This window comes from Pristis pectinata, chromosome 31 (assembly GCF_009764475.1).
Source record: "Pristis pectinata isolate sPriPec2 chromosome 31, sPriPec2.1.pri, whole genome shotgun sequence".
In the NCBI taxonomy this organism is placed as follows: Eukaryota; Metazoa; Chordata; class Chondrichthyes; order Rhinopristiformes; family Pristidae; genus Pristis; species Pristis pectinata.
Window position 1 is genome coordinate 714,439 of NC_067435.1, and position 27,490 is coordinate 741,928.

Below are 27,490 nucleotides of genomic sequence, written 5' to 3' on the forward strand. Positions count from 1 at the left end.
GTGACAGAGAAAGGCAGTGCAGGTAGACAACTGAATCCAAAGACAAGAGCCAGGGAGCAACAGTTAAATGACCCTTGGCTGCACCATTGGCACAGGTGGGGTGGTCGAGGCATTTCCTCACTTCCCACTGGTTGTTTCTGCCACCAAGTGGTTTCTCAGCACCTTGGGAAGACTAGAGCACCCCTCAGCACCCTTCAGCACCCTTCAGCATCCCTCAGCGCCTGTCAGAGCCCCTCAGCCCCCTCAGGACCCCTCAGCACCCTGTACAAACTTCTGCCAGCTTCCCTTGCACCACCCTTATCACCCCATCTGACACCATTGCTGACAGGATTGGCTGTAACAATGACTGTCTGATGCAACAAGCTGGAGGACCTGCAGATGTTTTCCAAACAAGAGGAGGATGTGGGCAGGGTGAGCAGGGAAAGAGGCCCCAACAGCCCTCGCCTCGAAGTGGGAGGTGCTGCATTTGAAGCAACTGATTTGGTGAGCCAACCTTCCAATAAACTCTGAGGTTGGATGTGGTTAAGCGTTCTCCTGAGCTACAGAAGTTACGAAAGGTTCACGCTTCCCTCCTGCTCCTGCCGGAACATTGCTGCAGTTCCAGATTTCTGAAGCACTTGTGAGGATCACAGTCTCACCTCTGATGTTATCTTTGGGGTGACTCAGTAGCACGGCGTTATGAAAATACTGATGTAACTCTTTCACAAAGCCACAGATCTCATTAGCTCCCGGAGTTGTTGCCTTACCGGCGGAGGAGAGGACAGAGAGATGAGGAGCGGTTACTTGACGTTCCTTGGTAAGTCAACAATCCACCAGTGTGTTTCACTGTCAGAATTTGAGACAAAATAGATGTTCTCTCCAACCACTCCCCCAACCTGTTGTTTCACTCAGTGTGTTTCAGCCTTGGGGGAGTGAAGGTGACATGTTACAGTGTCCGGAACACAAGGGGAGGAAACTGCAAAACTACACATACAAGCTGCATTTTCTCTTGGATTAAGATGTACAAACTACACGTCAAAACTCAGGCAGAGTGACTGGACAATATATCTGTGATACGTTAAGGCCTCCCTCTTGTAGCCGCTGGAACTCACTCGTTGGAAACCCTTAGCACACATTCTGACACTGTCTCCAACCTGAAACATTAACACTGCTTCTCTCTCCACAACTGCTCGCCTGACCTGCTGAGTGTTTCCAGCATTTTATTTTTTATTTCTGATTTGCAGCGTATGCAGATGTTTTGATTTTCACCCGAAGAGCAGGTTCCCAACCAAAAGAGACCAAAATATTGTGTTCAGTTCTGATCACTTCATTATAGGAAGGATGTGGAAGCTTTAGAGAGCGTGAAGAGGAGATTTACCAGGATTTTGCCTGGATTGGAGAGCATGTCTTGTGAGGATAGGTTGAGTGAGCTGGGGCTTTTCTCTTTGGAGAGGAGGAGGATGAGAGGTGAGTTGATAGAGGTGTACAAGATGATAAGAGGCATAGATCGAGTGGACAGTCAGAGACTTTTTCCCAGGGTGACAATGGCTAATACGGGGGGGGGCATAACTTTAAGGTGATTGGAGAAAGATACAAGGGATGTCAGGGGTAAGTTTTTTACACAGAGAGTGGTAGGTGTGTGGAACGCACTGCCGGCAGAGGTTGTGGGGGCAGATACATTAGGGACATTTAAGAGATTCTTAGATAGGCATATTAATGATAGAGAAATGGGGGGCTATGTGGGAGGGAAGGGGTAAATAGAGCAGGGTAAAATGTCAGCACAACATTATGGGCTGAAGGGCCTGTACTGTGCTGTACTGTTCTGTGTTCTATGACACGAGACTGCAGATGCTGGAATCCAGAGCAAGACACAATCTGCTGGAGGAACTCAGTGGGTCGAGCAGCATCGGTGGGAGGATGCAGGGTCTCGACCTGAAACATCGACAAGTTCTTCCAGCAGATTGTGTGTTGTTCCCAACCGAGGACGCAGATTTACCTCTGAAATGTGAAACATTGCTACGGTTGAAAGGGTGGAGGCTGGATAACCAGCACCATCTCTGTGCCTCTACCTTCCTGCAGCCCCACAGCCTCCTGAGACCTTGACATTCCCCAACATTCCCCACATGGAATTGGAATTGGAATTGGTTTATTATCGTCACCTGTACCAAGGTACAGTGAAAAGCTTGTCTTGCATACCGATCGTACAGATCAATTCATTACACAGTGCATTGAGGTAGTACAGGGTAAAACAATAACAGAATGCAGAATAAAGTGTTACAGTTACAGAGAATGTGCAGTGCAGGTAGACAATAAGGTGCAAAGTCATAACGAGGTAGATTGTGAGGTCAGGAGTCCATCTATCAAGGACAGCTGTCCATCCCACAGCTTCTATACAGTGGGATAGGAGGGCCTTTGAGCCTGGGGGTACGTGCTTTCAGGCTTTTGTGTCTTCTGCCTGATGGGAGAAGGGAGAAGAGAGAATGTCCGGGGTGGGTGGGGTCTTTGATTATGTTGGCTGCTTTACCGAGGCAGCGAGAAGTGTAGGCTGAGTCCATGGAGGGGAGGCTGGTTTCTGTGATGTGCTGGGCTGTGTCTCTCTGCAGTTTCTTGTGGTCCCGGGCAGAGCAGTTGCCGTGCCAAGCTGTGATGCATCCGGATAGGATGCTTTCTGTGGTGTATTGATAAAAATTGGGAAGTGTTTATTTTATGTGAATGACATTCTTCACTCATCAGGAAGAGCAATGCTGGTAAATTGTCACACATTAGTGCTATTCCAAACCCATCTTTGATTTTGAACTAGCAGTGTTTAACATTTTATCCTGTTTCCCTGTGCCAGGGATGTGTTTGTGCGGTGTCTGGGATCGGGAGAGCTCTGCACACCCGCCCGATGCTGCTGGTGAGTACAAACTTCCTGTTACGTGAATGTAGCAACAGTTCCGTCTTTAGCCGCCAGTGATTGGGGAAAAGAGGCCAGCATGTACAAACATCACAACAAACCTTGAGGTTTGACCACATTCCTGAGGGAAACAGCAGCTCACTACCTGGGCAACATGTAGTGACATTGTCCCACCATCATTCCTCTGATCCAATCACATTCCTACACAGCTCTCCTCTGCTCCAATTATCCTCACCAGCTCTTTATCCATTCCCCTCTCTGCACAATCTGTAAAATGCCGGAATAGACACCCACAGAAGGCTATTCAGCCCCTCAGATCTGTGCCAGCTGAGACATTCTCCCAACACAGCAGGTGACAGCTCTGGTATGTGCCCAAGTACCTCACCATCCAGTGAGTTCCACCCTCACCGTCTCCACTCTAATCTCTCCTCCAATCACGCTAAGTCTCACTTAGGGAGAGGGATCCTTCCCGTTTATTCCATCTAGGCCCCTCATAACTTCACACACCCCTGTTGTTTCCCCTCGGTCTCCTCTGCCCACCTTAAAAGTTTCACAAAATCACAAGATCACAAGACAAAGGAGCAGAAGCAGGCCATTCGGCCCATCGAGTCTGCTGCAAGGAAAGGGAAATAGAAATGAGAAATGGGGAATGGGGGAAGAAGAAGAAAAAAAAAACTATTCTAATCCCAATTACCGGCCTTATCCCCATATCCCTTGATATCCTGACTATTTAGATATCTATCTATCTCCTCCTTGAACACCCCCACTGATCGGGCTTCCACTGCTGTACGTGGCAAGGAGTTCCACAAATTCACCACCCTCTGGCTAAAGAAATTTTTCCTCATCTCTGTTTTGAAACTGTACCCTCTAATTCTAAGATTGTGCCCTCTGGTCCTGGACTCACCCACCAAGGGAAACAGCCTAGCCACATTTACTCTGTCCTTTCCTATCAATATTTTAAATGTCGCTATGAGGTCCCCTCTCATTCTTCTGTACTCCAGTGAGTACAGTCCAAGAGCCGACAAACGCTCCTCATACTTAAGCCCTTTCATTCCTGGAATCATCCTCGTAAATCTCCTCTGAACCCTCTCCAACGTCAACACATCCTTCCTAAGATGTGGGGCCCAAAACGGCGCACAATATTCCAAATGAGGCCTCACTAGTGCCCCGTAGAGCCTCATCAACACTTCCTTACTTTTATACACTATACCTCTCAAAATGAATGCCAACATAGCATTCGCTTTCTTTACCACCGATCCGATCTGGTGGTTAACCTTTAAGGTATCCTGCACGAGTACCCCCAAGTCCCTTTGTACTTCCGTGCTTTGGATTTTCTCTCCTCCTAGATAATAATCTGCCCGCTTATTTCTGCTTCCAAAGTGTACAACTTCACATTTCCCTGCATTGAATCTCATCTGCCATTTCCTTGCCCATTCTCCTAAACTGTCTAGGTCCCTCTGCAACCTTCCTATCTCTTCAATACTCCCTACTCCTCCCCAATACTCCCTACTCCTCATAGCTTCAGTTTTCAGGTACTGACAACGCCTTGTTCATCCTCCCTGCACCCTCTCCAGTGCAGTCACACCCTTCCTGCAGTGTGGTGAGCAGAACTGTACTCATTGCTCCAGGTCTGACCTTATGTACATGACTTTCGCAGAACCTCTCTGCCCTTGTGTTCTCTGCCCTGTCTCACACAGGCAACAGCCATTCCGTTCAGCCACAGTAATGGAAAGTGAACATGTTCAAGGTCCCTCTGTTTCTCTCCATTTGCTGTCTATACCTTGGCCTTGTTACACTTAACCCTAACCCCACACGTATACCTTCCACTTCTCTGGATTAAGCTCCACTTGCCGTCTCTCCATGTCCCACTGATCCATCGATATCCTCCTGCAGTCTGAAGCTTTCCCCTCACTGTCAACCAGATGACCATTGTTTATATAGAACATAGAACAATACAGCACAGGAACAGGCCTTTGGCCCACCAGGTATGTGCCAACCTTGATGCCAATTTAGACTAATCCCATCTACCTGCACATGGTCCGTGTCCCTCCTCTCCCGGCCTGTTCACGTGTCTGTCTAAATGCCTCTTAAACATTCCTGTCAAATCTGCTTCCACCACCTCCCACAGCAGCCTGTTCCAGCCACCCACCTCTCTCTGTGTAAACAACTTACCCCACACATCTCCTTAAAACTTTCCCCCTCTCCTCTAGTCCTCTAGTACTTGACATGTCCACCCTGAGAAAAAGGCTCCATCTATCCCATCTACGCCTCTCATCATTTTATATATTGGGTCAGTTCTATCATCTGAAAACTTTGGTCCAATGTCCCTACATCCACCTACCCAGGAGTATCCATGAGTGTCACATAGTCAGCAGGACAAGGATTGTTTGACACGTTCTGCCTGGAAATTCAGTTTCACAATGCCTTGTCCCACGGGTGACATTTGGCAGCGCCCATTTTTGGATCATCATCTCCAGTCCTGGGTCACGAGGCAAGTTTGGAATGGGAGAGCACATGCTAAAGTAATCCCCATTCACTGCTCCCTCCTGCCCAGGATCTAGTGACCTCAGCATTGTATTATTCTTTTCTTCTGGGACTTGTGTAATTGTGGATGGTACTGATCGCATCCACCGTGTTTGGGTTGATCGATGGCATCTAATCAAGCAGCTGTTTTGTCCAAGATGATGTTGAGGTCCCTGAGCATTGTTGGAGATGCACTCATCAAGTTAAGGGAGGCCACCTTACCCCTGACGAGGTTTGTAGATGTTGCAGAGACCTTGGGGTGTTGGGAGTGGTGAGGGGGGAGGGGTGGTGAGGGGGTGTCTCTCACTGCAGGAGTCTGGGTTTCCGACCTGCACTTGTAGCCACAGTATCCTTTGGTTGGTCCTGCTGACCTGGTCAGTGGTGATTGAAATTAAGCTGGAGAGGGTTCAGAAAAGATTCACCAGGATGTTGCCAGGACTGGAGGGCTGGAGTTATGAGGAGTGATGGACAGGCTGGGACTGTTTTCCCTGGAGTGAAGGAGGCTGAGGGGTGACCTTACTGAGGATGAGGGGCGTAGATGAGGTGGAGGGTCACAGTCATTTCCCCAGGGTGGGAGAGTCTAAAACTAGAGGGCACAGGTTTAAGGTGAGAGGGGAAAGTTAAAAGGGGACCTGAGGAGCAACTTTTTCACCCAGAGCATGAGTATATGGAATGAGCTGCCAGAGGAAGTGGTACATTAACACCATTTAAGGACATTTGGACAGGTACATGAATATGAAAGGCTTAGAGGGACATGGGCTAAGCACAGGCAAATGGGACTAACGCATATAGTCACCTTGGTCAGCATGGATGATTTGGGCCGAAGGGCCTGTTTCTGGACCATTTCACTCTCTAACTCAATGTTGATGACAACGTTTAGTGATGGTGATGACACTGGATGTCAAGGGAAGGTGGTTACACTACCCTCTGCTGGTCCATGTCACACGAATGTCCCTTGCCCTGCCCTGACCTGCCCTTGGCCAGCTGCTGTCTCGGTCTGGCCTCATGGTGGACCAGAGCAGTCACCAGCAGACATCCCCTCTTCTGACCACATGGTGGAAGGAAGGTCATTGATGAAGCAGCTGAAGATGATTGTGCCTGGGACACTAGCCAGAGGAACTCCTGTAATCACGTGCTGGGGTTGGGCAGTTGACCTCTGATAACCACAGCCATCTCCCTTCAGCTGAGGTGGGGATCCAATGGTTGGTGAGGTTCCTCTTGATACTCCTTGACTTCAGGTTCACCAGGAGCCATGCTCAGTCTACAGCTGCCTTGATATCAGGGTCAGTCACTCTCACCTCACCTCCAAAGTTCTGCTCTTTGCTGCGTTTGGACCAGGCTGAGATCAGGCTTGGAACAGAGTGATCCTGGTGACACTCTGGGCACCATGAGCAGGGTGTGGGTGAGTGGGTGTCACCACAGCATTGCTTGTGACATCTTCCACCAGGTTGCCTTTGACTGAGAGGACCGAGGACAGTGATGGGCAGCAAGTTGCCACTCTTGGGTAGAAGTCAGTGCTGTAGCTGAATTGGAACAACTTGGCTGGAGTGCAGCTAGTTCTGGAGTGTTGGTCTTCAGAATCACTGCCTGGTGTTGTCTGGTCCCAAAGCCTTACAGCCTCGTGTGGAGGGAATGGACTGACTGAAGAAGGGTTTCTGTAGTGGTGGGGATCTCAGGAGGAGGTAGAGATGGAGAATCTCTGCAATGCCTCTGTCTGAACGTGGCTGTCAACGTTTCAGCCTTGCCTTTCACACTCACTGCTGTGCCCTGCCATTGCTGAGGATGGGGATGGGGATGTTCTTGGACTCTCCCCTCCCACCAGCTGTGGAACTCTCCGCACTATACGTAACTGGGGTGGTTGGACTGCAGAGCTTTGATCTGATCCATTGGCTGTGAGATCACTTTGCTCCACATATTGCAAGGTGAACACATCATTCAGCCACTTTGTCCTGGGCGGAGGCTTCACTCAGCTGCCACCAGAACACCACATTCCCTTCCACACTTCCCACTGATCTAGGGTGGATCCCCTAGTTCCAGTGAGGGATACACCAGGCCGCTGCTGCTGATGGTCCTCAGTGCCTGAAGGGGGGCAATCTACAGCTGTTCTCACTCTCCCCTATTTAACACAGGTGTAAAGCACTTGAGCCGATGGAGGGCATCCTCAGTGTGGGGACGGGACAGTCTCCACGGGAGTGGGTGGTGGTCTCATGGGTGGTGAGGATGGGGTTGAGTCGGATACCCATGTGCAGATTCACTCACTCCCTGCAACAGGAGTCCTTCAGGACTCAGCCAGGTCAGCCAGCGGTGGAGTTACTGACCCTCTACTGCTGATGGGCATCGGTCCCCACCAGAGCACATTCTGTGCCCTTGCTCCTTCCCAGTGTGATTCACCGGAGGAGCACTGATCTATCAGCTGAGGATGATGGGAATGGAAGGAGGGTTCCTTGCCCATGTCTGACCTGATGACCTGAGGTTTTGTGGGATTTGAGGACTCCAAAGGGAACTCTCTTCCTCCTGTAGACCATGGTGCTGTCGGCCTTGGGATTGTGTGGGAGGAGTCCAGTCCGCTGTCGGTTAGGTCTGATTCTGTGGGCATGAGTCGGACAAGCTGCTGTGGGACCAGTGTGTGGGACACCTCTCTACCCTGACAGATGTGTGTGAGAGGACTCTGCGAAGTGGACGGGGTTCAGTGCCTGAGTCAATGTCAGGTGGCTGGTTTGATTTTATTCATTCTCTATCTTAACGAGGATTCAACAGCGGTAGAGGAAGCCGCTTGGTGAGATGGGTCTGGAGTCACATTTAGTCCAATCCAGGAATTAACTCATCAGACTTCCTCAGTCCTTCCAGGATTCCAGGATTCCCAACCATCAGGGTGAAGGAATTTGTCCTCTGCCCAGCCCCAAGTGACCACCCCTTCTCCTGGACCATTGTCAGTGGGAGTTATGGACCTGCAGCCCATGTCCGGGTGCTGCTGGAGGAGGTGAGGACAGGACCCCCTGCCTCACAGGGTAACTTGTCTTCCGCCTCACCCTCGGGTGCACGGGCAGTGTCCTGGAGAACCTTCCAGTTGTGCTAATGAGACCTCTCCCCGTTACAGAGCAGGACGTGTGTCTAACCAAATACTGTGGGCCCAATACGGAATGTCACCACGAGCTGGGAAGCTTCTACTGCACCTGTAAGGCAGGATTTTACTCCGAGTCTGGAGACAAGAAGTTTGCAGGTTCTGCAGAGTCCACCTGTAGAGGTACGATTTTTTCCATCCACCATCCTGTACTCTACACCCCCTCACCCCCGGACCTCACTATAACCCAGAGCAGGGTCCCCACCAATGGCTGTGCATGTTATTGGATCAATGTGAGGAGCAGGGAACCCCGCCTGACGTGACCCCAGTTGGGTTGAGATGTTCTGGGTCAGTTCAATACTTGACTGAGCTCATTCAGTGGAGCCTGTGAGCTGGAGCAACGTTAACCGTTCCTTCTCTAGGACTCCCACAGGATCTGATGTAAATGTGGGTTCTCATGTCAACACTCTGTCAAGGTGAATAGTGAGAGGGCTGTAGTTATGGTGACCTACCCACCACTCCTGGTATGTCACTCAACGAGTTCCCTCCAGTCAGAGCTCTCAGCTCCCCATTATGTGCCTCAAAGACAGCAAATCAGCAACAAGCCTGAGACCAGGTGGGGCAAAAATCCCAGCCTGAGGGTGAAGACCCTGGTAGTGCAGGTTTCCACAGCGGAATGCTCTCAGTAACCTGCAGTAGGAACTTCTACTCTTCAGTGTGCAGGGTGCAGGTCACACAAGTGAGGCCAGCATTTGTTAGCCATCCACATTCCCTAATTACCCTGGACCAAGGAGACCAATAAGACTGGTGGGTCAGGAGTCACATATGGGGCAGGCCTGGTGGCCTCAGCAGACTCCCTCTGCTGACAACATCAGTGAACTGGTGGGTTACTTCAATAGTTGCGCTGTCACTGTACACCTGAGACAAGCTTTTGGTCACCAGAGGAGATTCCATCCTAAGGAGCTCTCTGGGCCCTGCACCCATTGCTCCCAAGTCCCCCTGTGTGTATCTTCTTTTAATCACTTTCTAGGTGCAGGCACTAGCGGCAAGGCCAGCGGACTTTGTCCATCCCAACCTGACCTTCAGCAGGTGGGGGGGGGGGGGGGGGGGGGGAGCCATCTTCCTGAACGGTTCCAGTCCTCCTGGTGAATGTGCTCCCACAGTGCCTGGGAAGGGGGTTCCAGGACTTAGACCCAGCAATGACGAGGGACAACGATACATTTCCCAGTCAGGGTGGTGTGTAACTTGGAGAAACCTGGAGGGGTGGTGATCCCATGTGTCTGCCGCATTGGTTCATCTCATTTGTGCATTTTGGAAGACATCGAAGCCGCCTACCTCAAGTTACCAATCCAACAATAGAAACATAGAAACATAGAAAAACTACAGCACAATTCAGGCCCTTCGGCCCACAAAGCTGTGCTGAACATGTCCCTACCCTAGAAATTACTAGGCTTACTCTCAGCCCTCTATTTTATTCAGCTCCATGTACCTATCTAACAGTCTCTTGAAAGACCCTATTGTATCCGCTGAAAGACCCTATCGTATCCGCAGTCTTGGAAGTAACTAATCCCGACACTATCTCAATAACTAACCTCAAAACTATTGCAAATAACTAATCTCAGCGCTATCTCAGTAACTAATCTCAGCACTATCTGACGTAACTAATCTTCACACATGTCAGTGGACAAGTTACCCAGCAATGAACAGTAGGAAACCACTTAACACCTCAAGCCTCTTCCGTCAACCAAACAGCCCACAAAGCTGGTTACCTGTCTGGGGCTGTAGTCCCTTCACGCACTCACACATCAGCAGCCTATCATTTTCATTCTGAAATGTTCAGTTGATCCCAGCCTCAACTGTTTCTGGAAAGTTCCACCATTCTGCTGCCTTTTTTATAAGGAAATGTTTTACCTCTGTAAAGCCAGGATCTAATGTAAAGTCCTGCCCCCTTATCCCATAGGACTCCTGCCAAAGGACATTGTTTATCTCTGTTCTCTGTTCAAACCCTTTAACCATGTAAATGACAGCAGTGCTGGAGCCTGGGCTGTGACTTCTTTCCTGAAGGAACTCTTGTTACTGTGGACGTGCCTCTTCCCTCTGAGGTAGAACTTTGTGATGTGTGCTAAACGAGCTTCTGCTCGGGGTTTATAAAACTGTAAAACTTTATGGAACAAAATTCAGCATTTTCCAAGCCTCCAAACCAAACAGATCCAATCAAAAACTGCAGATGCTGTAATTCTGAAATAAAACCTGGAACCACCCAGTGGGTCGGACAGCATCTGCGGAGAGAGACAGTGAACGTTTCAGGTCAGAGGTCCAACAACAGAACTGGAAAGTCAGACTAGAAATTAGTTCCCAGCCCACCCTGCCATCTACCCCAGCCATTCACCTTCTCACGGAATGTCCCCATACAATCACAGGAGATTCAACACCTTTCACCCTTCCCCCTCCCACCATCCCGGGACCCAAACAGTACATCCAGGTGAGCAGAAATTCCGGTCTGGTGCACTGCATTTGGTGCATATGCTGTGGTCTCCTCTACATTGGAGAAACCAAACACAGATCAGGTGATCGCCTTGTTGAACACCTGCGTTCAGTCCACAGAAGTGACCCTGAGTTTTAGTTAATTCTCCTTCCCACTCCCACTGACCCATCGGTCTGTGGCTTCTTTTGCTGCTTCAGTGAGGCCTGACGTAAGCTTGAGGAACAACACCTCATCTTCAGTCTGAGCACGTTGCAGCCTTTGGAACTCAATATCGAATTCAACAATTTGCGATGTCCCATTCTCTGCTTCGATGAGAAGTGGCCGGTTCTGCTGTAGGGGTCTCCATCTGTAACAGGGACTCAGCCTTTCTCTCTCCTGACCTGCTGGGTATTTGCAGCATTCTCCATTTGTTTTCCATCTCTCTGCGCTCCACAACTTTCACCTCTCCCTTCCTTCTCTCTCTCTCGTTCCCCTTGTTACTCGTGAAGAAGACGCTCTCTAACCATTGGATTCACCGGGGCGACCCTGGCCTCACCCTGCCACAGAGATTCCCTCTGTCCTATCCACCCCCGCCCCCCACCCTCCCACACCCTCTCTGCTACTCAGCCTTTCCCAACCCTGACAAAGGACCTTCAGCCTGAAACGTTCACTCTGTTCCTCTCTCCACAAACACTGCCTAACCTGCTGGAAGTTTCCAGCATTCCCGGTTTCAGTTGTTCTAGAGGAAATGCAACAGAAGTGATCCGGCCAGATGAATCCACGGACTGTTCGTAGCATCACTGAGCACAGAGACAGGCCCTTCGGCCCACTATCCCTGATGTCCCTTGCACCCTTCTATACTAGTCCCATATACCTGCATTAGGTCGGTTGCCTTGGCGATCTTCAGTGAGGAGGATGAAGGTGTGTTGACCTCTCCCCTGTCCTGTTCCAGATTATGATGAGTGTTACACTGTTAAAACGACCTGTGGCATCAATGCCGCCTGCTACAACACGGTGGGAGGATTCTACTGCCTCTGCCACTCTGGGTTTGCTCAGGCTTCTGGCGAGACCAAATTTACTGATTACCGTGCTGGGTGTGAAGGTAAGGACAGATCCTGCTCCACTGCACACCGACATCATGCCTTCACTGGCCCACTCCTCTCGTGGGCCCACTCAAGGGGTTAATATTGTTGATGAGTGTGGTTTACCCAGTCACAACAGGTGAGCTCCAAACAGGGTTTCAGAAGATCTCCCTTCTGCAGGACACTGAGAGTTCCCTCAGGTGAGGTGTTGGAAGGAACCTCCACCTGTCCTTTCCAGTTCCCAACATTATTCCACCAAAAGGCCAGGGAAGTTCTCCCTCATGCCCTGACCAACATTTACCCCTCAGCCAGGAGCAGTAATAAAGGGCTGTGCTGCCCCATTTTCCCGGGGGGGTTGAGGAGCTGCTGTGTGTAAATCAGCCACTGTTTGCAAGCAGTGCTCGTGTTTCAGGAAGAACGAGATCGATGGTGAAGGACGTAGAACATCTGTGGGGTGAAAACCCACCAACGTTCTTCACCTGTGAATCGGGATGACAGATACTAAACGATGGCAGGTAGCACATAAAATCCCCTCATCTGACTGCAGCTGACAACCTCAGGTAAATAGGAACGGGGGAATGCATTCTGAACTCCTTCATGCCAGGTCCCTGAATATCACAACTCCAGCATCTGACTGGCTGCGTGACCCTCAACCGTGACATTTAATCTGGAATCAGAGGAACTCCGAGTGTGCAGGAATCCCTCCTGACACCAGCCCCACTTTACCAGGGTTACACCCCCACTCTGGATCCCCCACCAAATCAATTCACTTATCTTCATCTGTCAGATCAATTCCCTACATCAGCTCAATATGCTCACGTCCCCAGGGAGAACAACCTCAGTCTGTGATGTTGGTCCCCACAGTGTGCCCATGTTATCTGGCTCCAGTCTGTCCCCACCGTTCACGGAACGGACAGACTTCTGGGTGGCCACTTGGTTCAAACCCGCCTACTTTACACAACCGACAATGTTCACATTACTCAATGAGTGTTTGAGCTTTGGACACTTTTCCATGTTTAACCAGTGATGTTCTGTAATATTGTGTGTACCAAGAATTGTCAATTATTCCGACTACAAACAACCGGTGATCACAAACTCTGATGGTTTCTACCTTCCCTGTGGCCACGGAAGGGTGAACTGGACACTCTGTGACTGTCCCATTGGTGATGTGTCTCCTTCTTGCTGCAGATATCGACGAGTGTTTGCAACAGCCCTGTGCCCCCCGTGAAGTCTGCCACAACACGGAAGGGAGCTTCTTCTGTTCTCACACATCCCGGTCCGTGACCAGCAGTCTCAAAACAACTCACAGTAAGAAAAGACAATTAATTGTTCAATTGTAGTTGATGGAAAATGGAAAAATAATGCACGTGTAAGACCTGAAGATTCACAAGGCAATGATGTGGCAGCACTAGGCTTACAAAGAAAGAGAAGACTAGGAGAGAGCTGTGGGTCCCTCACAGACAGATGGGTTGCAACGGGGAACGGCAGAGGGATCCAATAACTCCTTTGTGTCTGTCTTCAAGGAAGAAGACACAAAAAAACATCCAGAACTCCTGGAGAACCAAGGGTTCATCGCAAGTGAGGCAGTGAAAGAAGTCCTGCCAGAGAGGTGAATGTCCAAACACTGATAAATCCCAAGGAGGTCACAGAGTGCTTCCCAGAGATTTGAGCAGGCAGTCTGCGGAGACAGTGGCTGCTCTGGTCAACCATCCGGAATAGCTCCTGCAGACAGAACAGGAATGAATGAAATTTCATTGTATACAAAAGGAAGGAAGAAACCCACTGTTAGTGTGTCAGTGGTAGCTGGGAAACCGCTGGAATCTATAATGAGAGGATAGCCAGACACTGGGAAAATAACAACATGATTCAACAGGGTGAACATGGATTTAACAGTGTTTAACTGATCTATTGAAGATCTTTGGGATGTATCATAGAACAGAACATAGAACATAGAACAGAACATAGAACATAGAACAGACCATAGAACATAGAACAGAACATAGAACATAGAACAGACCATAGAACATAGAACAGAACATAGAACATAGAACAGAACATAGAACATAGAACAGACCATAGAACATAGAACAGAACATAGAACATAGAACAGACCATAGAACATAGAACAGAACATAGAACATAGAACAGAACATAGAACATAGAACAGAACATAGAACATAGAACAGTATAGCACAGGAACAGGCCCTTTGACTCACCCTGTGGTGCCAAACTAATTGAACTAGTAATTAAACACCTAACTAAATTAATCCCTTCTGCCTACACAATGTCTATATCCCTCCATTCTCTGCACATTCATGTGCCTATCTAAGGGCCTCTTGAAAGCCTCATTTGTATCTGCCTCCACCCCCACCCCTGGCAGCACATTCCAGGCACCCACCACTCTGCGTAAAAAACGTCCCGCACACATCTCCTTTGAACTTTCCCCCTCTCATCTTAAATACATGCCCTCTACAGTATTAGACATTTCGACCCTGGGAAGAGGGTACCGGCTGTCTACGCTATCTATGCCTTGTGATAGCTTATAAATTGCTTTCAGGAGTAGAGTAGGAGTATCGAGTAGAGAAGGTGCTGAGAAACCAGAGGAGGAAGGTGGAGAAGATGGAGTGCAGGGAACACACTTGCGCGGACTGAGTTGATTAACTGATCATGGAATCACTTCCAGTTCACACACATTGGCAATGTTGTTCTAAATATTCTGTTGAAATATCATGATTGAAGTTCACTCATTTCTAACTCACAGGCCCATTTCTGAATTGTCTGTCTAACCTCCTGAAGAACCAATCCATCATTGACAACTGTTTCAACAAGGTACTACAGCAGATACTTCAATGTTTATTCATGGACCTTCGTCATGATGATGTGTGACTTTGACATTCCTCTGAATATCAGCACAATTAAAACCCAGTGTCAAAACCTCCCCACCATTGTAATCAATGCCATCAGCTGGAGAACGGGTCAGCAGGTCTTTGGGAGCAACTGAGAAGGACACCAGGTTAATTCCTGGGATGGGAGGGTTGTCCTGTCAAGAGAGGCTAGACAGGTTGGGTCTGTATTCCTTGGAGTTTAGAAAATGAGGGGTGAGCTTATTCAAACAAATCAGATCCTGAGGGGGCCTGACAGGGATGTTTTCACCAGTGGGAGACTCTCGAGCAAGGGGACATAGTTACAAACTGATGTAAGTAGAAATTTCTTCTGGCAGAGGAGGGTGAATCTCCTGAATTCTCTGCGCCAGTGGGTGGTGGAAGCTGACTGGAGATGGATAAATATTTGATAGGTTGAGGAATGGAGGAATATGGAGAGATGGCACAGGGGAGAAGATGGGGTCAGTGTACATCAGCCATGAACATATTGAAGAGCAAAGCAGGCTTGAGGGGCTGAGTGGCCTCCTCCTGCTCTTATTGTGTTCTAGTGAGAGAGACAGTGCCTCTCTGACTCCCTGATTGGGCACCCTGCTACATGGGGTAATGTTTGGCCAGGTTAGTCAAAGGGGATAAGACTCAAGGAAAGTCGTGTAGAGAAGTTAGGGTTACCTAACCCTAAAGTGAAGGGGAAAGTAGGACATTGGAGAGATTCAGGGAGTTGCTGAAGGCACGGCCGTGGGGAGGTCTGGGAGTAGAGTGGTGGGGAGCAGACCTCAGGTTGTAGGGCAAGATCGGGAAACAGGGGAGAGGCCATTGTGGGAACTGAAACCACAGCTGGGAATTTTTAAGGTGAGGCACCATATTATGTGGATCTGATGTTTATAAATTCTAGAAACACAGTGCACACATAGTTATGGAGCCTTACAGCAGACAGGGTCATGGGATTGTCCTGTCCACCTGAACACAGGTTGGGGTTTAACATCACCTCCAGAAGTTTGTCCCTATCTTAGTCCCAGGCCAGCACTGGAACCTGCTCACATCTGTGGAACAGACAGCAGAGCTGGGACCCTCTCCTGCCCATGGCCCATACCCTGGGATACAACGCTGCCAGTGAGACTTTTGATAACAACACTCTTTCTTCTATCCTGAAGCCAACAGCAGATCAGTTCTGTTCCCTCATCAGCTCCACCCTTACATTTGCGAAGAGGATGTGTGAACATTCTGACCGGCGCTACAGCAAAAGAACACAACCTGTTACTTTAGAAGTGAGTTTCCAAAGCACTGGAATCTTAGCTCCGAGTAAAAGCAAACTATAAACCAGGGGCCATAAATGTAAGATCCTCTGCACAGCGTCGACTGGGGAATTTGGGTAGAGAGTCCTCCCTCAGGGTGGTGGGAAGGTGGACCCCCCCCCCCCCCAGGTGCCCCAGGTGAAGCAAAGGGCAGGGATACAGTTGGAGAACTGTATGAGAGAAGGTCTTGGGTTGGAGGAGGAAGGATGAGGGGATGCTGGTATAGAGGAGGGGCTCTACACCTACATTCCGTGTATGATTCAGAGGAGCATGGTACACTGGGGAAGGATGAGAAGGAATGAATCCCGAGATATTGAGACACTGAACGTTCCATCAAGGGCCATGAGAGACGAGATGCTGGCAGGATCGATGCTGGATATCTAACACTGAGCATCAAACCAGGGTCATTGGGTCAAAACGAACAAATCCCAGTGGAACTTTGACCCAGTCATGAGGCTTTGAGGCTAGGAAGTGTGAAGGGGGAAGAAACCTTGACTTAGTCAATACCTGTCTCTCACCCACAGGACGTCACATCATTTGGAAACAAATTCATTGCCGATGGCTCTGAGGTGGAGCCTACCTCGGTCTTCCTGGATGCCATGGAGAGTTTTGCATTAGTTGCTGCACTGGCCTCACCTACTCAAGAACTGAAGCCCATTACCACCAAACACTTAGGTACAATCTACACTCCGAGCACTTCTCCAGTTGGTTATAACATGGGACACGTGTCCACATGATTCCAAAACACTCCTACTTTGTGATTGTTTTTAGAACTGACCAAAGTGACAGTGCAACCAATGGCCCCACTGGTTCCCTTCGGGACAGCTGATAACCTAAGGAAGAGCAGGGCTTCCAGTGTAGGGTCAACATTTCACCCCCCTCCCCAGCCAACAGCACTAAAACAGGCCCACTGTCTCCTCACTCTTTCTGGGAGCTTGCTGTGTAGAGATGGTCTGCCACAGTTCCTGCAGTCTACTGATACAGTCCCTCAGGATCGAGGACGATTTGCTTGCACTCCCCCTCTGCAGGCTCTGATGTTGTAGACTCTACCACAGGTGAGACGGGATGGGTGGGCAGCTTGTGAACTGCCGTTTTCTGCCACTTACCTGGGCCCAAGACATGGACTCGAGGTTCCCAGTGCCCTCCTGAACGTGTCTTCTCTTCTCTGAGCAGTCATGGGCCAGAGGTTTCCAGGAGTCAGTGGGATGTTGCATCTCTTCAAGGCTTTGAAAACCTTCCTGTTATTTCCTCTGTTCACCTGGGAATCCTGCCCTGTTACTGGGCCCAGAGTGGAGATTCTGCTTCAGCCATCTGGTACCAGGCAGTGAGGGATGTGGCCTGCCCAGTGCAGCTGGACGAGGGTGCCCAGGGACTTGGGGGGGGGTCACACCTCCTGTCAGTGGGTGCGGAGGATGTGAAGAAGTGGTGCTGGTAGTATCTCCCCAGGTGGTCCAGGTCTCAGCAGTGTGCAGGAGGGCAGGGCTTAGGGTCATGGATCACACAACATGGAACAGACTCTCGCACCCACCAGGTCTCCGCTGACCATCAAGTACCCGGCCATACTTACCAGTGTGTACCTGCGCCTGGTCCATAGCCTTCAACATTCCCACATCTCAGGGCTCGTCTCAATGCGTCCAAAGTGTTGTGTCTGCCTCTACCACCCCTCTGGCAGCGCACTCCAGGTTACAACTACCCCCGGGTGAAAAAATTATTCCTCAAATCCCCTCAGAATCTCCCACCCGTTATCTTAACCCTGCGCCGGTCCAGATGAAAGGTCTCGGCCTGAAGCACCCACTGTCCACTTCCCTCCACAGGTGCTGCCTGACCCGTTGAGTTCCTCCTTCACCTTGCTTATTGCTCCAGATTCCAGCCTCTGCAGTCTCCAGATTCCAGTGTTTCCATTAACGCCAGGAAAATGTTTCTCACTCCCTGTCCCTTCTGTGCCCCTCATAGTGTTGTACACCTCCATCTGGTCTCCCATCAGCTCCCTCTGCCCCAACAATAACACCCCCTCCACCATCCCCTCCATCTCCTATTGTCAGCACTCTTGGATCCAATTTCCTGAATTGCCCACTGGCCTTTTTACTTTAATGCCTTTCGGAATATAAATCCAGGAGGAGCGAAGGTTGTGTGTTACACGTTTCTCATTACAACACAGTGAGGTCACAGGTTGGGTTACAACAGACACAGGAAGCTCATCGCACTTCCAACTGCTGAATTCTTGTTTCACTTGAACCCCAGATGTCGATGTGCGGGTCATTAGGGTGAGTGGTCTGCGGTCCCAATCCAAGGCACCCAGGAGGATAACACTCCGAGCAAAGGAGAATACACTGGATGTTTATTTGACAACTGTGACTGGGGAGAAACTAGCAGGTACATTTTCAGCTCATTGCTTCAACATAAGGAACAAGAGCAGAAGTCGGCTTCTCGGAGAAAGTCGGGGTGGATCTGATCCGCTTCCTTGCCTGTTCCCCAGAACCCTTCCCCCTCACGGACCAAAGGCTCCGCGCTCTCTGGGGGAGGGGATTCTGAACATCAGTGACCCACAGAGAGAAGAAATTCCCCTTCAGATCCTCCTTAAATAGATGCACATTCAGGATCCTCCCACAGAGGAAGCTTCCACTCAGCACCTTCCTCATCAACCCCACAAAATGTTTTACGCTTCAGAAAGATCACCTCTCAGTCCTGTGAGTGTGGGCCCAACCTCCTAGTGCAAGAGCTCAACCCATGAACCTTCTCTCAACTGACACCAGTGCAGGTACATCCCACCTGAAATGAGAGGGCCCACACTGCGTGCCTTCCCCAGCTGTGGCCTCACTGGTGCCCTGTACTGTTGGAACAAGACTTCCTTTGGTTTTATTCTCTTTTTCTATTTTTATCCCTTTACGACAAAGACCAAAGTGCCATTGTACCTGTGCTTCTGTGTTCGGTGTCCAGGACACTCAGATCCATCTGACCTCGGAGTCTGCAGCCTTTCTCCGTTCAAACAATACTCTGCTCACAGAGTCACAGAGTGGTACAACACAGAAAGAGGCCCTTCGGCCCATCCAGTCCCTACCGATTGTCAACCACCCAGTTACACTAATCCCACCCCAACCATACACTTTATTCTCCCCACATTCGCCCAGATCCCACCCCTCACCCTCACACTGGGGACAATTCACCGGCCAATTAACCCACCGACCCCGCACATCATTGGGAGGTGGGAGGGAACTGGAGCACCCGGGGGAAACCCTGCGGTCACAGGGAGAACATGCGGACTCCACACAGACAGCACCGGAGGTCAGGATTGAACCCGGGTCTGTGCTGCTGCACTACCCGCTGCAGCCTTTCCGTCCTGGATAAGCCCATGTTTCCCCGGTTACACGTGTGGTCCTTGTTTAACCCAGCACCCTGCAGGCTCTGTGCCCCTCCCCACAACTTCTTCACGCTGTTGGCGAATCTGGTGAGACAACCTCATCCCTTCATCTGACGGAAGCAGTGTGGGTCCCACCACTGGTCGCCATGCCACCCACCCACAGCTTTTCACCCTGAAGTTTCCTGTTGATTAGCTGTGCCGACATTGTCCCCTGCACCGGGAGCTCCTACCTCATGCAGTGATACTTTGTCACACCTCATCAAATGAGACATTTGGCACAGAAACAGGCCCTTCAGCCTACCTTGTCCATGCTAACACCAAGCACCTATCCACACCAATCCCATTTACCAGCACTTGGTCAGGAGCCCTGTCTGCCTTGGCCCCTCAAGATGTGAGGGTCTTTGCCCCCACTGCCCCCTCAGGCAGTGCGTTCTCGATCCCAGCCAACCTCCCATTGAAAAGGTCCTTCCCCAGATACCCTCTGAATGTCCTACCCCTGAAACCTATGCCCTCTGAGCTTAGACACTTTGGCCACCAGGAAAGGTTTCTGGCTATCCACCCATGTCCCCGTCAGGTCCCCCTCAGCCTCTGCCACTCCAAGGAAAATAAGCACAGTCTCTCCTCATAAATGAACCATTCCTTTCCAGGCAACATCCTGGTGAATCCTCACCACACCCTCTCCGGGGGAACAACCGCCTTCAGACGGGATGGTGACCGGATCTCACACAATCCTCCAGCTGTGACCTAACCAATGTGTTGGAAGTTTGTACCTCGACTTCCCTGCCTTCTGTTGTCCTTTGGAATGCCCCTCATGCACCACTTCCCCACCCAACTGCAACAAACGTAACAAAACACAAAGTTCCTTCCACAAAACCCTGCTGACTCTATGTAATTGCATCAGGATTTACCCAATCACTTGCCCTGCTTCCTTCTAATAAATTCCAGTATTTTTCCCAGTGTCGTGGGTCAGGTCAACTAGCCAAGAGTTCCACCTTTCCGTTTCTCTCCTCGGAATGTTACAATCGCAGTTTTCCAGTCTGCGGCGACTTTTCCAAAATCACGGGAATTTGGGGAGATCCAGACAAATGCATCCACTCTCTCTGCGCTGGGGGGACTGACGCTGGCCAGGACACCATCTCCGCCCTTCTTCGGGACATTGTTTTGAGCGCAGACTGAGTTACCCGACTAGCAACCCAGGGTCCTGAGTTCAAATCCCACCGAGGAAGCGTGGGATTCAGTCAATACTCTGCTCCTAGTAATGGGAAGTGAGGATGTTGTGAAACGTCTGGTTCAGGAGCCGTCCCTCCTGCCTTGGCCTCTGTGTGACTCCTGACCCATCCACTTCAAGGGGCAGTGAGGAAGGGGCAATAACTGTTGGCCCGTCAGTGACGGCTGCCGACGACCATCTGACCTCCTCCTGGGAAGGTCCAACATCCCTCAGCCTCTTGTGTTGGAGGGACGGACACGCGTTTCCTGGTCAAACCTGATCGTCAGTGGGACGGTTCTGGGGCAGCTCAGTGGTTTCGGCACCGACCCAGTGACCAACTGACCCACCGACCCCCCGACCCACCGAACCCCGGACCCCCGACCCACTGACCCCCCCCCCCGACCCACCGAACTCCGACCCACCGACCCACCCGACTCGCCGACCCCCGACCCACCGAACCCCGAACCCCCGATTCGCCAAACCACTGACGCCCCGACTCGCCGACCCCCCGACCCACCGAATCCCGACCCGCCGACCCACCGACCCCCCCCCCCCGACTCGCCGACCCCCCGACCCACTGACCCCCCTACCCACGGACTCGCCGACCCACACACCCCGACCGCCCCCCCCCCCAACCCCCGGTGCCGATGGGTTGACGATGCACAGGTCAGGTTGAGAACCACAGGGTTTTGCTGCCCCGATGCTGACTGACCCCCTCCCCGGTACAGGAGCCGCCGTCGTTGCTTTGCTCTCCTACGCGGAGCTGCAGTCCCTGCAGACGGGGGATTTCATCGAGGAGGAGAGATCCAGACCCTTCCACCTGAGCTCAGGGGTTGTCTCCGCCGTCATCGGGAACCGGCGGGTTCACCAACTCACCGACACCGTCAACATCACCCTGAAGCACACCGAGGTTGGTGGGCTGTGTACCGTCCCGCCGGGTCAGGGGACGGGACGGGACCTCGGACTCTGGCCGGGGAACGAGCCCGGGGTTTACTCCGGACCTCTTCGCATCATCCGGGCTTCGGTTCACAAGTTTAAACGTGCACGGACCCCGTTCACACAGTGCCCCAGGTACACAGACCACACTGACCCGTACACTGACCCCATACACTGCCCACACACTGATCCACACTGACCCGTACACTGACCCCATACACTGACCCACACACTGACCCACACTGATCCATACACTGACCCACACTCCGTACTGACCCACACACTGACCCACACACTGACCCACACTGACCCGTACACTGACCCCACACTGACCCATACATTGACCCACACACTGATCCACACTGACCCATACACTGACCCACACTAACCCATAACTGACCCACACATTGACCCGTACACTGACCCCACACAATGACCCACACAGACCTGTACACTGACCCACACTGACCCCACACACTGACCCACACTGACCCGTACACTGACCCCACAACTGACCCCACACACTGACCCACACTGACTCCACACACTGACCCCACACACTGACCTGTAACTGACCTGTACACTGACCCAACACACTGACCCCCACACACAGACCCACACACTGACCCCCCACACACTGACCCCACACACTGACCCACACTGACCCATGCACTGACCCGTACACTGACCCCACACACAGACCCACACACACTGACCCCACACACACTGACCCCACACGCTGACCCCATACACTGACCCACACACACTGACCCCACACACTTACCCACACACACTGACCCCACACACTGACCCACACTGACCCATACACTGACCCGTACACTGACCCCACACACTGACCCACACTGACCCATACACTGACCCGGACACTGACCCCACACACAGACCCACACACACTGACCCCATACACACAGACCCACACACACTGACCCCACACACTGACCCACACTGACCCATACACTGACCCGTACACTGACCCCACGCACTTACCCACACACACTGACCCCACACTGACCCTCAGCCAAGGTTTAGAACCCTTATCCTTTCATTTCACCTTCCTCCACAGCCTCCACCATCCTCCGATCCGGGTCCCTTCCCGTTTTCCTCGCCTCGCCGTTGGAGTCGGTGACCCCCGTTTCCACCTGCCCAAGCTTTGGGATTCCCTGCTTTGACCTCACTCCCTTTAAGCCGACCTTTCCTCCTGCTCCGGTCCGTGTCATTTCTCGTCTCTCTGTGTCTGACCGAACGCCCGGGAGGGACGTTGGGAGGTTTCACGGCGCTGGAGGTGACATTGATCTGAACTTTGCTGCCGATGTGTGTCTTGTGCAGGATTCGGTAGCGGAAGGACAAACCTTCTGTGTTTACTGGAACCACTCAGGGCCCAGGAGTCACTGGTCACCTGCGGGATGTACAGTCATTCAGTCCAACACCACACACACCACCTGTGGCTGCCGCCACCTGTCCAGTTTCGCCATTCTCGTCTCAACCAACCAGGTACAAGCTGCCCTGACAGAGCAGGATCCCGCGGGGGCAGGGGTGCGGGCAGCGGGGTCGCCCATTTACCTACTGACCGACAACGGCTCCCCGTGCTGGACTCGGTTAACTTTGCTGCCGGTAACCCGAACACCCGGTTCTCTCCACTGCAGGAACAAGTTTCATGTCTTGTTCCCATTCCTCTGGAAAGGGCGGTGAGCTGGTTTCATCCCAGATCCCTGCCCCTTGCTCAGGAGACCCGGTGTCCACAAGGATCACATCCACACACGGCTTCCCGGTCAAGCATCGTTATATTTCCAGTCCAAGACAGCAACCTTTAGGAGACATTCAGACAGACACGTACAGGCGGGGAGTGGAAGGACACGGACCTTCTGCAGGCAGGTGGGATTAGTTAGATTGGCATCATGTTCGGCACAGACATGGTGGGCCGAAGGGCCGCTTCCTGTACTGTGCCTGTCTAAGACCACAGGTCCATGGACAGAGATGGGAACCTGGTCTGTCTGGAGGCAAGGGGCAGTGTAGCCCTCACCCAGAGCAGCACCAGTGTCCTGCTTGGTGTCAGCTATCTCCGCACAGAGCAGCAATGAAGCTCGCTCACAGAGTGACACCCGTTCCTCAGGGGGAGGCAGATGACACCCCCCCCCCCCCGGAACCCCAGGTACCAGTAAGAACCTGCCTGTCCAGGTCTGGCCCGTCTCTCCGACTTCTGGGAATCTGAAATACAATGGAAAGTGCCGAGGATGGATAGGCAGCAGATCGGGCAGCGTCTGTGGGGACATGACTGTCAGACAGCACAGAGACAGCACAGAGACAGCTCAGACCCCTTACCCCTCCTCCTCACTCCTTGCCCCTCACCTCTCACCCCTCCGGCCCAGCCTCCTGATCCCATTTACCAGCACGGTCCGTGCCATCTTCTGCCTCGGTGAGGGATCCGCTTCACCAGCCACAGCCTCTGCCTGACCCGCTGAGTCCCGCCGGGATGTTCTCCCTTCCTTCACACCTCCTTTGCTGCCTTCTCCCTCCTGAGGAAGGGGTCCCCACCCCCACCCCCCACTCCTGACTGAGATCCTGGGTGTGAGACCATGGCACGGGCATGCAGGGTAACGGGGCAGGAGGTCCAGCTCCCCTCCCTGACCGTGTGCAGTGACATCTACCCTCCGTCCCACACCCTCACCCTGCCCACTCACAGGTCCCAGGCACCGGGCACAGGGCAACAGCACCACCTGCAGGCTTCCCAAGTCACACACCCTCCTGACTGGGAATTATAGGGGCGTCCCTTCACCCTCACCAGGACTCCCTGCCCACAGCACCACGGAAACACCTTCCCCAGAAGGCCCGCAGTGATTGGGACTGGTGTCTCGCCCCCACCTCGTGGGATGACTGGGGACAGCCCTTTTGGCCCTTCCTGTCCTACCTCCGCCCCAGGAATGGGGTTTAAGGAAAGCTAGTTGGGCCAATGTTCCTTCCTGGGTGGAACCTGTGAACGGCGCCAGGGTGGGTGTAAGGAGAAGGGTTGACGTGCAGGGTGGGGGGAAGGGGGAGGGTCACTGGGCGCACTCAGTGGTGCCGAGTGTGAGGGAAGAGTTTTGTTCCAACAACCCTTGTATCCCGTGAGCCAGGAGTGGTATGAGGAGGACCAGTCTCTCACCTGGATAACGCTGGTCGGACTCAGCACATCGCTCGTGTGCCTGGCTCTCGCCATCGTCACCTTCCTGTTCTGCGTCCAGACTAAGAACCTCAACATCACCATCCACATCAACCTGTGCATCAGCATGTTCCTGGGGGAGCTCCTCTTCCTGCTCGGCATCAAGAGGACCAGCAGCAAGGTAAGGGGTCTCGGCGTGAGCCCCGGGGGCTTGGGGATGAGAAGACCATGGGTGGAGCTGGCCCAGGGGGTTCTGCAGATCAGGGGACGATGTTCTAACCGGATCTGAGGTACCTGGACAAGAAGATTGGTGTCCATGCCAGTCAGGTCACTCTGGTTCCTGGACAGGCCACTCACCTCCTGGGAGGCTCCTCAAGAGGCCTTTGTTGCTGCTGCACTCTGGTGTCGGAGGTTTCAGGTCAGGACCAGTCAACCTTCAGGGGCAAGAAACCCAGACCCTCCCGAGGACCACCTCTGTGAAACAAGTCAAGGAAGCAGCATTTTTACATCCAAACCTCCTCGAATCTTTTCTACCCGACATCGGGCTTTGCCTCTTTTTCTCTGAAATAACTCGAAACAATCTGTGGACCTTTGTCCTGTGAACCTCGCTGTCCTAGTGACCTTGTAGTCCCTGTGCTCCCTTCCGGTTCCTCACTCCCCCTCACCCCCCCCCCCCATACCCAACCCTTCACCCCTCACCCCTCCTCGTACCCAACCCTTCAACCCTCACCCCTCATCATACCCCACCCTTCACCCCTCACCCCTCCTCAATCTTCACCCTTCCCTCCTCATCCCTCACACATCACCTCTCACCCCTCCTCACCTCTCACCCCTCCTCACTCCTCACCTCTCACTCTCTCCATTCTGCCTTCCCATTGGCCGAGACACTTTGCATGCTCTAATTCCCTGTCTGAGGAGAGATGGTCGGTATCACAATGACCAACTACTGACCAACAACAAGGCTCTGGGCCACTGTGGAGCTGAGGGATCGGACCAGGTGCCCCAGCCTCCTGTTTGGTCAGGTGTAAGAGTTCAATCTGGAGGAGACGGGTGACACTCCTTACAGGTGCTCGGAGGCTCCATGAGGTCCTAGATCCCACCTGTTGATTAGGGAGACACAGCCTTCCTCCTGACCAGGTAACGGTGGATGAAGTGGCACCAGCATCTCACAGACCCAGTGAGATGGGCGGGAACGATTGTGTGGGTTGGCCATGATGGGGGTCTTGTGTTCGCACCAGTGCCTTACACCAATTCTCACAGTCTACTGGGCCCAATATTTAGCCCCTAATCAACATCTCTGGTTAGTGCTTTCCCGTTTGTGGGAGCTTGCTGTGCCCACTTCCTCAGTTAGAGCAGTGACTACCAGCCACCGTGTTCCTCTGGGCCACGGTGAAAGTTGCTGGGACAACCTGAGCTGTTCTGTTCCATGGGAACCCCAGCTGACATGGGACAGGCCCTCACAGCCTGTCCGTCCTCCAATCAGCATCGCCTCCCTGCAGGCTGAGAATTGGCCCCTGCTTGGCTCAGTGGTTGGAGCCAGGCCTTAGTTCCCTGGCTGTGGGACTTGACCCAGACAATAAATCCTGTCCTCGCAACCCCTCCCCCCCCCCTCCCCCCGCCGAGGTGAGTGTGAGTGTGGGGAGGGCGGTGGGGTGTGAGGGTCAGGGGGAATGTACCAAGGCACAGCGCTGACCCTAACCCGGGCTGTGTTGCAGGTTGTGTGTGCGCTGGTGGCGGGCTGTCTGCAGTACCTGTTCCTTGTGGCCTGCGCATGGATGTGTGTGGAGGGCATCCACCTCCATCTCATGGTCCGGAACCTCCAGAGGATCAACAATGCCGGCGTCCACAGGGCGCTGAGATGGTTCATGTACCCGTTTGCATACGGGGTGCCTGCAGTGATCGTCATTGTTTCCGTGGCAACGTACCCAGCTGGTTATGGATCACCCCTGTAGTAAGTAACTGAGGAGGTCACTGGGGTTAGGTCGTTGTCACTGGACACTCCACCCCTCACACCCTCCCTGCGGCCACATCCTGGCAGAGGCAGAAGAAGCAGGAAAATCCCAGGGCCAATAAGGAACGTGGTGTCAACAATCCCCCTCCAATCATCCTCGGGGAACTGAACCCAGTCCAAGGCTCTGACATCAGACCTCTGTGGCTACAGGAGGGGGTGCCCAAGGACTGGGGGGCTGTTGCTGTCGTGCCAAGGTTTAAAGGGGGGAAGGAGGGGTAAACCAAATGATCACAGGGCAGTCGGTGGGACTTTGATGGGCAAGTTATTGTAATCCAGCCCAAAGCACGTTGTAAACCTTCCTTTGGGACGTCATGGGCCAGTCAGCATGCGGTTTGAGTCTGGAGATGGTGATGAGGAGGCCCGATGAGGGGAGTGTGCCTGATGCAGTCTATGTGGATTTTAGTGAAGCCTTCAATGAGGTCAAAAATCCTACAAGGTCCAAGGGAGAAGGAAACGGGCTCCAACGTTAGTTCAGGGACAGGAGGGAAAGGACAAGGTTGATGTGTGTTCTTGTGGTTGGAGGGCGGTAACCAGTGGATTCCACGGAGGGGGGGGGAGGTTCGGTCCTACGTAGTAATGATATGGACGGGGGTGGGGAGAGAGGATTCAACAATTAGCCGTGTGGTTGAGAGGGAGCAGGAA

The 27,490-nt window shown here is 52.2% G+C and overlaps 1 protein-coding gene across 6 annotated transcripts in view; it reads left to right on the top strand.

Moving 5' to 3' along the window:
• The first annotated feature begins 436 nt into the window (after nt 1-436).
• LOC127584950 (adhesion G protein-coupled receptor E3-like) overlaps nt 437-27,490 on the top strand; it is a 35,785-nt gene continuing 8,731 nt past the window's right edge. The window contains exons 1-13 of one of the 6 annotated variants that reach the window (XM_052041995.1): nt 444-796; nt 2,816-2,875; nt 8,496-8,642; nt 11,876-12,025; nt 13,194-13,313; nt 14,767-14,834; nt 16,039-16,152; nt 16,704-16,854; nt 18,421-18,552; nt 21,473-21,654; nt 23,028-23,192; nt 24,812-25,018; nt 26,553-26,788. In XM_052041995.1, coding sequence (XP_051897955.1) covers nt 769-796; nt 2,816-2,875; nt 8,496-8,642; nt 11,876-12,025; nt 13,194-13,313; nt 14,767-14,834; nt 16,039-16,152; nt 16,704-16,854; nt 18,421-18,552; nt 21,473-21,654; nt 23,028-23,192; nt 24,812-25,018; nt 26,553-26,788 — 1,760 coding nt within the window. In that variant the 5' untranslated portion in view covers nt 444-768. Of the gene's footprint in view, nt 797-2,815; nt 2,876-8,495; nt 8,643-11,875; nt 12,026-13,193; nt 13,314-14,766; nt 14,835-16,038; nt 16,153-16,703; nt 16,855-18,420; nt 18,553-21,472; nt 21,655-23,027; nt 23,193-24,811; nt 25,019-26,552; nt 26,789-27,490 lie in introns of all 6 variants that reach the window. The other 5 variants (XM_052041991.1, XM_052041994.1, XM_052041993.1 and 2 more) reach the window with 5 other exon arrangements.